The sequence below is a fragment of the Perca fluviatilis genome, chromosome 2 (assembly GCF_010015445.1).
Source record: "Perca fluviatilis chromosome 2, GENO_Pfluv_1.0, whole genome shotgun sequence".
Taxonomy (NCBI): domain Eukaryota; kingdom Metazoa; phylum Chordata; class Actinopteri; order Perciformes; family Percidae; genus Perca; species Perca fluviatilis.
In genome coordinates this window covers 5,554,757-5,570,934 of record NC_053113.1, presented here as the reverse complement: position 1 = coordinate 5,570,934, position 16,178 = coordinate 5,554,757, and the positions used below count along the sequence as shown (strand labels likewise).

Genomic DNA, 16,178 nt, shown 5'->3' with positions numbered 1-16,178 from the left:
CGTGGGAAAATAGGGTCCAGTTTAATGGCCCTTTAACTGGGCAGGTTGGTTTGTAACGTTTGTATTTGTGTCTCAGGTGATGAAGGACAGTCGGTTGGTTGTTATGGTCCACCTGGAAACAGGGGCCCTCCTGGAGACTTCGGGCCCTCAGGTGATCATCTGCTTCTGAAGCGCTGAAACAGACACTAAAGATGGATTGAATACACAGCCAGTAAAACAAAACCACTCTATTGTATCGCTATGTTGGTGACATTTGGCTCCTAACAGAGAAGTTGAGGTCAGTAAAAATGTGAGTTTCTGGATGAATCAGGGTTTTTTTCTCTCCCTGCAGGACCTCTTGGACCTCAAGGAGATCTTGGAGAACCTGGTTTTAACGGCAGTCCAGGACAGAGCGGATGCAAAGGAGATCCAGGCGATCGGGGGAACCTTGGTGACCCAGGTACAGACGCTCAGCTGTTCGTTCTTTAACATGAAGGGCCCGATTTTAACGATCTAAGCGCATGGCGAGAAGCACCTGGTGCAGGTGTGTTTAGGGCGTGTCCAAATCCACTTCTGCTAGTTTGACGGCGGTAAAAAAGGGTCCGTGAGCCGGGCGCATGGTTCTAAAGGGTTGCACTTAGTGTCTTCATTAATCAGAGGTAGGGCTGTAGCGATACACTAATCTCACGATACGATACGATACACGATATTCAGCTCATGATACGATATATATCACGATATTCAGCCAAAGATACGATTCGATACGATTCGATATAATTCGATACACTTACATAATTTTCTGAAAGATTTAAAGGGGACAGAGTGATTTTGGTGACATCTTGTGAGTGTTCCATTTACTTGGATTTAATTAATTGAACTGAAAACATCAATTACACAATATATGTCTCTGACTGGACAGAGAGTCTACACCAGGGATCATCAACTACATTTTTTTCAGAATTTTTCTAAGCACTCTGGTGGCCGGACTTTCAAATAAAGAAAATAAAATGAATTTATACCTAATACGCCTATTCTTGTTAGAAATCTTCACTTTCTTACTGAATTAATACAATTTTTTTTGTACATGTATTAGTGTGAGCAAACTCCTAAAAACCATGGAAACTCCTTAATGATAACTGGCATTGAAAATGATCTCAGACTCGGAGGCAGTTCACTGAGGAGTGATGGTTAAAGTCTGTCGTTATGGAAACATTATTGTAGTATGCAGCGTCCTGATTGGTGGAAAATGCTTGCAGAAAGAAACGGCTGTTGTCAGGTAAACATGTCACTGTCAAAGAGGTGGAAAAGCCCAGCTTTAATGGTGAATGGACCGATAAGCAGGCTGTGCACTCGTCATGTATGCCTCATTTGCAATGAAACGATGTTGCAAAATAATACAACCATCATCATCATCACTCGAACATAACATCGCGTCATTCACGTGCATATTAAGTAGCTTCAGATTGTCCGCTCTAGCGGAGAGTTTGGTTTGTTCAGCCAGCAGTGAGGTTTACAAGAATTTGTCAAAATTTCCAGATTCCCGGCAAACTAAGATAAACAGTTAGACTAAAAACCGACAGCTTTTCTTTTAGCTTGTTTGTAAAAATTCTCCATTAGCAGAGTAGAGCTGTGTTTGGGTAAACCAGCGCGGTGGACAGAGCAGACAGAGCAGAGTGAAATATGGCTTTCTACATGTTGATGCCGGTCTACATGCATTGATAAGTATTGACTTTCTACTCACGAAGGTTTCATTGTAGCCTATTTACAGAAAAGAGACTAGCGTGAGTTCATCTGCCCTCAGCGGCCGTTGGTAATCCTCTCTGTATCGTTCCCAGTCAGGTGCTGGGTTTTGCTCTAAATGCTTGAAATGATAAATAACAGAACGCATTTTTTCCTCTTTACATTTTGTGAATTCATGATTATTCTGTGAATTATTCAAGCTTTGGCGAACAATAAATATGAATATATAATAATGAATATTCCCAGTCAGTGTGAATCGCTAAATGATGCTGGTGACACTTACTACTGATGGAGTAGATAGAGACTACAAGTCATCAACATCCAGTCTGAGCCCCTAACCCTGTCTGTCTGTCTGTGTTTCTCTCTGTCTGTCTGTCTGTCCATCCGTCTCTCTGTCCGTCTGTCTGTCACTCTGTCTGTCTGCCTGTCCCTCTGTCTGTCTGTCTGTCTGTATGGTTTATTGCAGGTGTGGTTGGCCCCTCTGGTCCCCGGGGCCGTTGGGGGCTCCCAGGTCTTCCTGGTAAATCTGGGGCTGACGGTCCTCCAGGCCAGCAGGGCTGCACTGGACTGCCAGGTCAGAACTCAACCCCCGCTGCTATCATGTCCGCCATCTTGTAGTTTTAACCTAACAAGTAGCAAAGATCGTTGAGTGAAGGAGGGGAAATTTTATTTTGGTTTAAACATGTCATGTGTATCTAAAAACTCGATAGTCTTTCCTGAGACTCGATGCAGTTAGTTTTTCCTAACCTAGTGGTTAGTTGTTTGGTATTATATGGATCTGACAGATATCATGCACAGCTGCGTGAGTACGTTTAATAATAAGTTGACATTCTGGTTTTTCTGAATGATTTTTGCTGCGTCAGGTCCTCCTGGACCGCTGGGACTTCACGGACTGGACGGACTGAAAGGAGTGAAGGGGGACATGGGGACCAGAGGTATGAGAGACACACACACACACACACACACACAAAAAAAATGGTGGTTAAAGACCATCCAATATGTTAAAGTGTAGTCACTGGGTATGTCATCGGCGTCACAAAGATCACGTTGGTCTCTCTGTTTAGGTCTGGGTACGCTGGGTCCTCCAGGTTCTACAGGTCTTCCAGGGGATAAAGGACCCCCGGGTCCTCCAGGACCCATTGGTGAATCCCAGCCCGGCTCACCTGGACCTAGAGGCCCCCCAGGAAACAAAGGTCAGTAGCAAGTCTGATTCCCATCAGGCTCAGGATGTCACAGACATGCAGGGATCCGTCTAAAGCAGGGGTCTTCAAGGTTTTTTTAGGCCAAGGACCCCTTAACTGAAAGAGAGATGGAGCAGGGACCCCCTACTATACTGTATATGTTGTATAAAATGCAGCGGAATTCCTACAATGACGTGTAGGACAGCCTAATACCTATATACATACTTTTGCATAGAATACTAAGCTATTAAAATTAAATTTAATAATTGTTGGCATGATTTTATAAATCCTATCTTTATGTTAAAACATACATTGTGGCACAGTGAATCCTTAGGATGAACTGTATCTGGAGATGGATATCTAAGTGACTACCTTACCTATAGGCCAGTCAGCCTATCATCAGTGGGGATTCATATTTGCTAATAAAATGTTAGATTCATGTTAAGACTTTTACATTTTAGAAAAAAAATGTTGCAATACTTTGGAGGCCCCCCTGCATTGACTCAGGGGATGGACCGAATTGGCCAAATATTGGGCTTTTTGACGGTGTTGGGTTTCTTCCGAACCTACGCTTGCGCTACGCTGGTCGACATAATGACGGCGCCGTTGATTACGGGAAGGTAGGGCTGGGCGATACGGCCTAAAAAAAAAACCCTGATTAAAAAAAAAAATAAAATAAAATTTAAGATTTAAATCGATTTTTTCTCCCCCTACTTAAAATCAATCTGCAGATGACATAAGAAATTGTTCAAAAAAAGTTTTAACTTTATTTTATTCTGACTCATACACACACACACGCACACACACATGGGGCTATATATTCAACATATAATATATATACAGTATATATTATATATATTCAACAACAACAAAACGGATGCGTGGGATAAAGCTGTTTTCACACATAAAGGTAAATCACTTTGTGCCTCGCTAAAAGTTCAAATCATTTTAACGTTATTGCGCAACCTTGCCCCTATTTTCACCTGTTGCTGAGTAACGTACGTTAACATCCCGTGGTCTCTTGAATGTAGCATACCTGTTAGCAAGCTCCTTCGTAGTAACCATAGACTGTATATTATTAATATTAACAGTCTATGGTAGTAACTAGCGGTAAAAACAAACATCGAAGAGGAGCTCCGTGCTACAGAGCGGCGATTGCTAGTTGTTTAAGCCACTGCAGACCTCCGTCACAGCTCGGTCGTATCAGCGGCATTTAGTAGATGTGTTGAGCCGCTACAGAGTTCCTCAACACCGGCTCTGGTGCTCCATGGTGCTCCGTCAGGTCAGCGGTAGCTGGTGGTTCAGTTATCCTAGAATAGATGACTCTCAGTTACTCTCAATTAATTTTAGTCCCTGTCACTGCCATGTTGTTTGTGTATCTCTATGGCAAACGTGTGCGGGGCTGAGCCCGTTCGGAGCTACGGGAGCCCAGAGGGGAGCGTCGGCGGATGGTAAGGAGAAAATCGATTTTCATTTAAACAAGTCGACGTTAACTACACATTCGAGTTAATTGATAAAATCAATTTATCGCCAGCCCTACGGGAAGGTGTTTACGTAGGTGGAGAGTTCAATGCAGCAGGCTGTAAGAAAGTGGACATGGCACTGGTGAGCAGAAAACGTTGTTGTTTGGCAGTACTTTCAGTCGAAAGAAGGCCATTCAAGTCCAGCTACATGTTCAGTTTGTTCAATGCTGATTTGTCTGGTGGTGGCGAGGACCCTAAACAATGCACAACATGACCGCTGTTACAACATTTGGTATGAAACATTCGAAAGAATACGAGTTGTGCATGAAGGAATCTCCGGGCAGCGGCCAAAATGCAGCAACTTCAGTGCCTCTCCCGGGCTGTCAGCCGTTCTCTCAGTAAATGAGTCTCCCTACAGTGGGAGCGGAGCGACCGAACGGCCGGCTGCTGCTCGTTAGCTAACGTTAGCTTTCTAATTTCACCCCCCCAACATGCCTTCATCATACACTGGTTAGAGAAAATTTGCCAAACTAAATTGTCCCTCATCTGGCGATAGCGATGTGCTTTCCTACAATATGAATTCAACATTAAGTTGTTACATTTAACTATTTTAGAGGCTGTGGACGTTTCTTACTTCATTCATGTGTTCACTTGGATCATGGACTGAGGATGGGAGGAGGATTCAGCAGAATCTTAACCAGTGGTTTAGGTATTCGGCCGAACCCCAAAAATCGGGATTCCGTGCATTCCTAGTTAAATCAGACCAAATTAAATCAGACCAAACTGCTCAGGTGTAAAGGCAACCCTAGTTTGACTGTCTGGGTCTTCATGTGTTGTAGGACCACCAGGGCCTTTGGGGTTTCCGGGGAACTCTGGACAAGACTGTAAAGATCCAATTCCCGGGCCCCGTGGAGATCCTGGCTGTACAGGAGCAGATGGAGAGCCAGGTCAGACTTTATCCTTCAGGTTTAATAAACAATACCAGATTAGCATCATCCTGGGTGACCTCTGATCTTTGTTTTTGGTGTTTCAGGGTGTGCTGGTGACATGGGGGAGCCAGGTCCAAACCCTCCTGTTCCGGGAGATGACGGGGACAATGGGGACACGGGGTTCCACGGGCCACCGGGTCCAAAGGGAACCCCGGGGCTCGAAGGACCACCAGGCATTCCCGGAAATCCAGGACTGAAAGGTCAGACTCTGTCCATGTATCTGAGAGATCTTTAAAGGTCTCATGGCATGAAAATTTCACTTTATGAGGTTTTTTAACATTAATATGAGTTCCCCCAGCCTGCCTATGGTCCCCCAGTGGCTAGAAATGGTGATAGGTGTAAACCAAGCCCAGGGTATCCTGCTCTGCCTTTGAGAAAATGAAAGCTCAGATGGGCCGATCTGGAATCTGCTCCTTATGAGGTCATAAGGAGCAAGGTTACCTCCCCTTTCTCTGCACAGAAATGGCACATTCTAAGGAAAGCTCATTGTGGGACTGGCTCTAGTGGCTGTAATTCTGCACTAAGGCTGAATTTTGGGAAAGAGATTTCAGATACAGTATTAAGAGACCACTAACGCCTAGATAAAATAGACTTCAGATACAGTATTGGGGGACCACTAAGGCCTATATAAAAGAGACTTCAGATACAGTATTAGGGGACCACTAAGGCCTAGATAAAATAGACTTCAGATACAGTATTGGAGGACCACTAAGGCCTATATAAAAGCATCCAAAAAGCACCATGTCATGGGACCTTTAAATGCTCTGTATGGCCATAATCACTTCAAAGTCCAGGCCTGATCCGGAGGGTTGTCTGAACTCAAAGAATATTAAACTGATGGCAACATTACTGATGCGTCAGACACAAAATGGACTCCAAGGTGTGCACATAGAGACAAAAACAGAGTAATTAGCAGGGACACACGTAATCTGCAGATGCAGTGTTCTGCAAAACATTTAGCAGACTTTCTGCAGATCTTAAATCAGTCCGTACAAAGGGCAAACAATTATAAATTATATTCTTTTTTTTAAGCAGTTTCGGTTCCTTTTCACCACACACTGTTTGCTCTTGTCCGAATAAGTTCATAAATTGGTGAAACGAATCAAAATGCCTGACTACGGCAGCCTGTATATTCCAGCAGTTGGGTCAATTTGAGATCCCTTTTTGTACGTCAGGACATCTCACCATGGCCTGTCACTTAGTTAAGTATCTCCGTTTGTGTGTGCAATCAGGTCTGAAGGGGTCTGCAGGACTGATGGGTCTACCTGGGGATAAGGGTCCTGGAGGTTGTGCCGGTACCCCTGGGCGTCCAGGACCGAAGGGATCTGCTGGAATTGTGGGTCCAAAGGGGGAGAAGGGACGAGTCTCCTGCTCCCCTTACCCTCCGATGTCAGAGGGCCCTCCAGGACCCCCAGGACCCCCTGGCCCTCCCGGTGAGGATGGAAATGCTGGCATCCAAGGAGAAAGGGGCCGGACGGGATCCGAAGGTGAGAATCAGCAACATGTCCCGTTATAAACGTTTTCTGTTATTTCAGATAGGGCTGTGCAATCAATCGAATTTTGATCGAGATTTCAATTTCGGCTCCCAAAGATCACAAAAACAATGTAATCAAGAAAAACAGTGATCTTATATTTGTTGTTATTAATTACTTGTTTTTCGCTGTATAATACATGTCCAAATAATGCCTTTAAAACCAGAATAATACCAGAATATCACACGTCTTAATCTGAAAATGCTATATTCGGAAAAAGGCTTTTTCTGAATATCCAACCAGAATATGCTGTTTACATGACCCGTATCAAATTCGGAATAGTGTCATATTCTGAATATTAATGGAATACTGTTGTGCATGTAAACGTACTCAATGACATCCACGTGAATACCGACAAAGTTTCAGTCTTAGTATTACTTACTATCTCAGTGCTGCTTTTGACACAGTCGACCCCAACATATTATAGACCAATTGGAAAACTGAAAAACACTTTCTGACACAGTACTAAACTGGTTTGAATCCTACTTAAAGAATAGGTACTACTTTGTGTCTATAGGTAATTATGCGTCTGAGCCGACAAATATGAAGTGCGGAGTCCCCCAAGGCTCCATTCTTGGGCCTCTTCTGTTTAACATCTACATGCTTCCACTGGCTCAGATTATGAAAAACAGCAAAATAAGTTACCATATTATGCAGACAACACACATATTTACATAAACTAATCACCAGGGGACTATAGTCCAATACAAATACTAAGTAAGTGCATTGAACAAATCATCAATGGAATGTGCCAGAACTTGAGATAGTTGTTTGGACTTGTTTTAATGTGTTTACTGTGTTAATGGACTGAGGATGGAATCTTGAAATCTTAAACCAGTGGATTCGGTATTCGACCGAACACCAAAAATCTGGATTCGGTGCATCTTTATTTTTAATGGATTTTTTTAACTGTTTTTAGCTGCTCTTTAATGTTGTATGTAAAGCTCTTTGAGTTGCCTTGTTGCTGAAATGTGCTACACAAATAAAGCTGCCTTACTTTGCCTTTCTAACATCAGTTTAGTCTCAGTGCAGCTGATCATTAAGGTGATGGATGATGTGTTTCAGGTAGGAAGGGGGACATCGGGCCTGAGGGACCAAGAGGCTCTGAGGGGCCCCAAGGTCTACAAGGAGACCCAGGAGAGCCAGGCCGGCTGGGGGAGAGTGGAGTAGTGGGAGAGAAAGGTAAGACCTCCACCTGTCTGTACCTCTGACTGTTTGTTTGTTTGTTTGTGTTTCACACACAAAATGAAAATTACATTAAAGGTCCAGTGTGTAACATGTTTAGTTGTTCATTATCAAAATCTGTGTTAACAAACTTGTCCTTTTTCATGAATATTTACCTCCACCATCAATTCCAAGTATTTCTTTTGCTTGAAATTTAACATTTGCATTCGCATGAACTGGGGTAGAAGCTCCATATTCATGCCGCCCGATCCACACTCTATTCTTTATAGAATTAAGAAGTAGAATGGCTGCAGGTACAAAAGAGTGTTTATATCTGTTGGTTCTGAGTTTTGGGAGTTTAAAGTGTGATCCAGATGGCGACATCTTGGTGCAACTGTCTGTCTAAGTGTTCAGTTGTTGTGGATTGAACTTCCTTTGGTCTTTGTGTCTCAGGTGATCGTGGTCTAATGGGTGACCCCGGCACTCCTGGATCAACCAAAACCTTGAACTTGGGCTTCCTGTTGGTGATGCACAGCCAATCAAAGACGGTTCCCTCCTGCCCTCTGAACATGAGGGTGCTGTGGACTGGATACAGCCTGCTGTACCTGGAGGGTCAGGAGAAGGCTCACACTCAGGACTTAGGTATAAACACAGAAACATACACATACATTGGTTTCCATGCTGTTGAACTAAATATTGTATTTGGCCTTTTTAAGAGTTTGGTTTCGCAAACAATTCAGTGCCACTGAAAACATCCTCATCACCTAAATCTTGCTCTAAACCTGCCCGATCCTAGCCTGACAAGCCAGACCCACATCAAGATGTTGGGTCTGGGACCACTCCGAAGGACGGGATAAACGGTTGTCTTTAAAATTCCCTCTGCACGCAATATGATAGCGCTACAACCAACCAGAGCAAAGCTAGTTGATAGATAAACTTTAAACTCTGAACACATCTTCCTTTTTTAAGAATGACTTCAGTGCCGTTCTTTTCTCAAAGAAAAGCTGAACTCCAAGTCTTCCAGAGTCACGGCCAAAGCCGATTCCAAAGACCGCTGTTCGCCAGCAGCAGCAGCCATCTTCTTTGTTTTCAAGTAGCAGGGAATTCAGGTGGAACCGCCTGGGTGCGTCTAGATTTCTATGCTAGCCCGATCCCTCAGCTTGGACTGGAAATGCTCCGGTTTAGGCACTGTAAATACTAGGGTTGGGTACCGAAAGTCAGGAAAGTATCCCGTTTAAGTGTACGCTATATTCAGAATAATTTCAGCGCTTCACCTTGCTGTCAGACCCTTTATGACGGGGAACTGAAGCGTTATCTCTGCTCTCTTCAAACCTCTTCAAAAATGACTTCAAAAGTCATTTTACCTTGCAGAACACGGGAGTTGCTGCTCTACCGCTGCCTTCATTGCTTAGTTAGTTAGCCTATTTTCTTGTGAACGTGATTATTTATTAATAAAAATAAGTTCTGTCAGTTAAACGTGCTATTAACGGCGTTAACGCAAACCCATTTTAACGGCGTATATTTGTTTGACTTTGTAGTTTTTTTCACATGCTGTTGCAACAACTAGTAACATTAGAAAAACTACAACACCACACCGGATCTAGCTAGACCGGAAACAAAACAACAGGCACGCCGCACACACTTGTTTGGGCTTGCGAGCCGGCCAAAGAGTAGCAGGCTAACGTTACGTTTTGAGTTGATGGCGAGCGCGAGATGCCAAAATGGATGCCGATAAGATTCTGAATGGAAAGTTTACTTTTGAAAAGTTGCCAAATGGTTCCATTGACAAGACAAAAGTGATGTGTGTGTTTTGTCGTTGTGAAGTGAACTATCATCGCAGCACGTCCAGTCTGAAATACCACTTGATAGCCGAGTCCACAGCTGATGGCCGAGCGCACAGCTGATGGCCAAGAGCACAGCTGATGGCCGAGCGCACAGCTGATGGCCAAGAGCACAGCTGATGGCCAAGAGCACAGCTGATGGCCAAGAGCACAGCTGATGGCCAAGAGCACAGCTGATGGCCGAGCGCACAGCTGATGGCCAAGAGCACAGCTGATGGCCGAGCACACACCTGATGGCCGAGCACACAGCTGATGGCCAAACACACACCTGATGGCCGAGCACACAGCTGATGGCCTGATGGTTGACAATGACATTAATGTGATTAATTGCGATTAAATATTTTGATCATTTGACAGCACTAATAAAAATATATTGAAATCGAAATGTGACTATAACTTGATATTGTCATTTTTGCTGATACTATCACAACATACCACAGGCCTGTCTATTGCTTAATTGTATTTTAATTAATATCTGTACTTTCTATGTTTCCAGGTCAGGCGGGGTCATGTATGCGGGTCTTTTCCACCATGCCGTTCTCCTCCTGTAACATGGGAACCTGCTCGTACGCCAGCCGCAACGATAAATCCTATTGGCTGTCGACGACGGCGGCCGTGCCCAGTTTGCCTGTGGGCGGAGCCTCCATTGAAGATCACATCAGCCGCTGCGTGGTGTGTGAATCCCCCTCCTCTCCCATCGCCCTGCACAGCCAGACCTCCACCCAGCCGGACTGCCCCCCCAGCTGGAGGAGACTCTGGACCGGGTACTCCTTCCTCATGGTGGGTACTGCAGAGGCACAAGCAGGGTCAATTTAACACTAAAATATCCCCAAAAACAGCAGGCGTCCTACTTACACAGTATGGGCCCTATTTTAACGGTTGAAGCGCACGGCGTGAAGCGCCTGGCGCAGGTGCGTTTAGGGTGTGTCCAAATCCACTTTTGCTAATTTGACGGCAGAAAAAAGGGTCCGTTCGCGGGGGGGCCTGGTTCTAAAGGGTTGTACTTTGTGTCTTCATTAATCAGAGGTGTGTTTTGGGCGTAACATGCAATCAACCAATCAGAGATCATCTCCCATTCCCTTTAAATGCCAGGCGCGTTTGGACCTTGGAGTATTGCTATTATGATGGAGGATTTGCACCGTAATATTTTTATTTGTAATCTTCTGCATGTGTGTGTGCTGCTGTTAAAATAACAATGAAATGCTGCGTTATTGACTTTAGACCAGGTTTTTGTTGGTCAATGGCGGACACATTATTCTAGATTAAGCTGAAGCTCTGTGTCTGTCCTTCCACTCACCACTGTCTCTGACTTAATGTCCTGCCCACAACACCATCTGATTGGCTAGATGTTATACGGGTGATTGCCAATCAACACTCATCACCCTCGCTGCTGTTGACATTCAGGAGCCTGAAGCAAAAGCGTCTCATTCTTCGGTCGAAGCCAGTTAAGCTTTTCACCCTGTGGCATTGCTACTTTACAAATATTGGTTTCATTAACTATTAATAATCGGTATCGGCCATGAAAAAACAGTATCTGTCGACCCCTCGTGCTGATGATGTGACTTCCTGTGTGTGTTGCAGCATACGGGCGCCGGAGACGAGGGCGGCGGCCAGTCTCTGACCTCGTCCGGCAGCTGTCTGGCAGACTTCCGGGCGCAGCCCTTCGTGGAGTGCCAGGGCCCGCGGGGAACCTGCCACTACTTTGCCAACATCTACAGTTTCTGGCTGACCCGAGTGGATACGTCCGCTGCCGCCTCCTCGGCCTCCGACAGCTCGGCGTCCTCCACGCTGACGGAGGGCTGGCAGCAGAGGGAGAGCATCGGCAGGTGCAGCGTCTGCATGAGGGAGTAAGAACGAGACGACGCCGAGTCTGAGAGGACGGACCGGACCGGACGCTTCTGTTTGTCTCTGCGAGGACACGCTGTCATGTTTAACACTGCCAACCAATCAATGCTTTTCAGATCACCACAGGTGTGTCTATAGGGCGGGAATCATGGATATTTAGAGAACAAATGTCGGAATATTTTGAGAGAAAAAGTCTAAAAATGTTGACAAAAAAATTTGAAATATTTTAAGGAAAGAAGCTGGAATATATATTTTTAACAAAAAGTTAAATACTTTAAGAAAACACTGACAACCAATCAATCCTTTTTAGATTTTTTTTCAAGCAGATTTTTTACCTGCCGATTTCTTTTGACTCTTAAAGGTAAAATAAAACGCACGAGCCTTGTCTCTGACTTGTTAAGAATGCACATGTAAGTGCTGTCCAGTCATTAACAAAATCAATATAATTAATGACTCTTAAAATATATTTTTATCTTTCTATTTATTGATTTCTCCTGTCAGCGCAACTCACCAACATCGCCGTTGCCAAAATGTTGACTTAGAATTAAACCGTCTTCTTTGAATTTTTCTTTGAATCGTCCTCATATTTTTGTTGCTCGCATGATTCAGCCATCCCATCCCATTCAGCTAACCCTTCACCCCTAACCAATTGGCCCTATCTACCCCTAATCCTTACCCTTAACTAGAGATGGTCCGATACCATTTTTTGCTTCCCGATACCGATTCCGATACCTGATATTGCATATCGGCCGATAGTACCAATCCGATACCAGTGCGTCATATATTTTATTATGTTTTAACAACTGTATACTACTATCCCTGTATGGATGTGATATGATTTCTATATTTTGTTGTTGGTCTTTGTGAAACATGAACAAACAATGAAGGCCACTTTCTTTTATTCTCCAGTTTGACTTCAGTTATAACGGAAAAAGAACATAAATGAACTACTTTAACATAGATTTTCTTTAGGGCTTTATTACGTGGTATCGGATCGGTGCATAAACTCCAGTACTTCCCGATACCGATACCAGCGTTTTAGGCAGTATCGGAGCCGATACCAATACTGGTATCAGTATCGGAACATCTCTACCCCTAACCAATAGGCCCTATCTACCCCTAACCATTACCCCTAACCAATAGGCCCTATCTACCCCTAACCCTTACCCCCTAACCAATAGACCCTATCTACCCCTAACCCTTACCCCTAACCAATAGGCCCTATCTACCCCTAACCCTTACCCCTAACCAATAGACCCTATCTACCCCTAACCCTTCACCCATAACCAATAGGCCCTATCTACCCCTAACCCTTACCCCCTAACCAATAGGCCCTATCTACCCCTAACCCTTCACCCCTAACCAATAGGCCCTATCTACCCCTAACCCTTACCCCCTAACCAATCTGCCCTATCTACCCCTAACCCTTCACCCCTAACCAATCGGCCCTATCTACTAGGGCTGCTCGATTATGGAAAAAAATATAATCACAATTATTTCAGTCAATATTAAAATAATAATAATAATAATAAAAAATAATTTAACACGTTACTCATTGACTTCTGGAAAGATGTTGCAATTATTGAACTTAAAAAAACTTCAATAAATCAACAGTAAAAGGAAAAGAAACTGAAATTTGCCTTAATACTTTTCCTATTTAAACTTAATTTTTTCAAGAGAAAATAAGAGTTTACTTGCAAAACGTAATGAGCTAAATAATAGTTTTTCTCGATTATTCTGATTTTGTTATCATTGCGAGCAGAAATCATATTCACGATTAAATTTCGATTAATTGCACAGTCCTACTATCTACCCCTAACCCTTCACCCCTAACCAATCGGCCCTATCTACCCCTAATCCTTACCCCTAACCAACCCCTAACCTTTCACCCATAATCCTTACCCCTTAAAGCTACATTGTGTAAGAATTTCTCCCGTCTAGCGGTGAAATTGTATATGACAACCAAACCAACTGAGTATTACTTTCTAGCCCCTCCCATTCCGAGCGCGTTTTAACTCCTACGGTGGCCGTATTGTTCCAAGAAGTATGACTTCGTCCGGGAGTGTTCCTTCCAGTGTAATAATAGTTTTACTTTTTTGTTATTTTGGTACCATTTCATTGCTAACATCAGCTATCAGGTTCCCAAACGAATGCAAGCTAATGTTAGCAAAGTATCAGCGTGATCCTACATTTTCAACGGGCTTTCAAATCTGCCGGCAGATCGAGTAATCTCCCTCTGGCATTCATTTAAAAACGCGAAACTCTGAGGTATGTCCCTCTTTAGGTAATGTATTTTAAAGATGGAGGCGCAACATGATTCTGAATGTCAGATTCTACGCTGACGAGAATACTTTGATTAGTTGGTGAAAGTAATTACACATGAATGAGCACATATTTGTGAAAGAAAGAGGTTTTTGCTAAGAATCAACTCAAAACATTACACAATGGAGCTTTAACCCTTAACCCCTAGCCCTTCACCCCTAACCAATCGGCCCTATCTACCCCTAACCCTTCACCCTTAAGCCTCTGACACACCAACCCCATTATCGGCCGTCTGGCGAGGTCGGTGACTGGAGTCTGTTCGGTGTGTTCCATGCCGCCTTCATTTGGGCCGATTTGACTTGTTGAATCGGCCAGTGGGCGGTCGGACTTAATGACCAATCTGATTGTTGGAGTGCTAGCCCTTGACTAGCGAATCCGTGCACGAGAAAACCGGAGCTGACAGCGCCAGTATCTTCTTATTACTGGCCATCGTATTTCCTTCTGTTCACCGAGTAATGACAACAACAATCCTTCTTGACCACTATCACCTCTCTCTGATGTAAACAATGGGTGACGACAGTGTGCTCTGTGTTTACCAGGTCTAGAAAGGTTTCTGGTTTTCATTTTTTGGGCGACAATACAGATTAGCGGCGCCTGCTGTTATGGAGACGTATTACATCTCGCGCATGCGCAGAACGTACACTCATGTTGGCGTCTCTTCGGTGTGTTCTGAGGCACTTTTTGGACCTCGGGGAGCCGACTGATCAGTCCGACTGGCTTTTCTGCCGACGGTTGGCCGTCAGGTTGGTGCGTCAGAGCCTTTAAACCTTACCCCTATCCCTTCAACCCAGTTAATGTGCAGAAGCATTTTCAAACTCCAATCCAAGGAAATGTAAACAACAGCTGCTGAAAACAACTAATCACTCTATTTTTTTTGACGTGGCAGATAGACTTACCGCCAGGCTATGTCTGTAAAAACTTTTTTCCTCGCCACTGTTACACCAAATTCTTGCTCTTGGGGATTTTTGGGTCTTTGTAAATTATAGAGTGTGGTCTAGACCCACACTATCCGTAAAGTGTCCTGAGATAACTCTTGTTATGATTTGACGCTATAAATAAAATGTAATTGAATTAAATTCATGGTTTTCATCCACCACTGGCAACATTCACCCACATTTGGCGCTTGGTCGGGTGTTGATTTCAGGCCCTGTGCACCAGTGCTAAGTCCTCTGTGGTTGTCACATTAGCATGCTACCCTTTGGTCTATATGTTATTAACATAATTTTTTAATAGGATAATATTTGTACCAAAGTAGGCTATAGATAAGCATGTCTATGTAAAATCAGCACCCCATATAGCCAGCATAAAAGGATCCTTTGTTTCATGAGTACATTTTCAAACTGCAATGTTATAACTGTGAGATTGGCAGTCGAATCAGGTTCCTAGGATCGATTTGTGTCTCCCCTTACAAGATATATGTTTGAAGACATCTGCTGAGTTAAGGCTCTGACACACCAACCCGACGGCCGACCATCGGCAGAAAAGCCAGCCTCCCCGAGGTCCAAAAAGTGCCTCAGAACACACCGAAGAGATGCCGACTTGAGCATACATTCTGCGCGTGCACGAAACGTAATACGTCTCCAAAACAGCAGGCGGCGCTAATCTGTATTGCCGCCCAAAAAATGAAAACCGGCAGCTGATTGGACGAACGCGTCACGTGGGTCTGGCTGCTCCCCAACCATAATGGCGGCTCGTTTGGAATACGAGCTCATATTGTACTAAAATAGTTCACCAAAAAGTGTTTCTGAAAACATTTTAAGCGAGAAATAGGCCGTGCAGTTGCTGAATCTGTCTTCATTTCAGATCAACAAAGGTCAGTTTAACAGATTTTGAGAAAGTCTAGTCGCGCTCATCCCGCTCCCCGTTTCCAGGTTAGCTCTCCACCAATCAGATGAGTCATTGAGTCCGACTGCTGGTAGTGCCCACCCCGCCGATTATACATGTCAAATCGGCCAAAATGAAGGCCGACGGCCCCTCGGACGGACGACAGCACGGAACACACCGAACAGACTCGAGTCACCGACCTCGCCAGACTGTCAGACGGCCGATTATCGGCTTGGTGTGTCAGCACCTTTGGTCCAATTCAGACACCATACCAAACATCTGCCTGGTAATAGAAAAC

General features: G+C 44.2%; 1 protein-coding gene across 1 annotated transcript in view; it reads left to right on the top strand.

The window, feature by feature from the left end:
* col4a4 (collagen, type IV, alpha 4) overlaps positions 1–12,572 on the top strand; it is an 80,838-nt gene extending 68,266 nt beyond the window's left edge. Inside the window, exons 36-47 of the mRNA XM_039788062.1 lie at positions 77–151; positions 332–439; positions 2,186–2,293; positions 2,583–2,654; positions 2,784–2,912; positions 5,203–5,310; positions 5,397–5,552; positions 6,585–6,839; positions 7,950–8,066; positions 8,502–8,690; positions 10,386–10,669; positions 11,471–12,572. Of these exons, the coding sequence (XP_039643996.1) occupies positions 77–151; positions 332–439; positions 2,186–2,293; positions 2,583–2,654; positions 2,784–2,912; positions 5,203–5,310; positions 5,397–5,552; positions 6,585–6,839; positions 7,950–8,066; positions 8,502–8,690; positions 10,386–10,669; positions 11,471–11,740 (1,871 nt within the window). The 3' untranslated portion in view covers positions 11,741–12,572. The remainder of the gene's footprint in view (positions 1–76; positions 152–331; positions 440–2,185; positions 2,294–2,582; positions 2,655–2,783; positions 2,913–5,202; positions 5,311–5,396; positions 5,553–6,584; positions 6,840–7,949; positions 8,067–8,501; positions 8,691–10,385; positions 10,670–11,470) is intronic.
* The last annotated feature ends 3,606 nt before the right edge of the window (positions 12,573–16,178 follow it).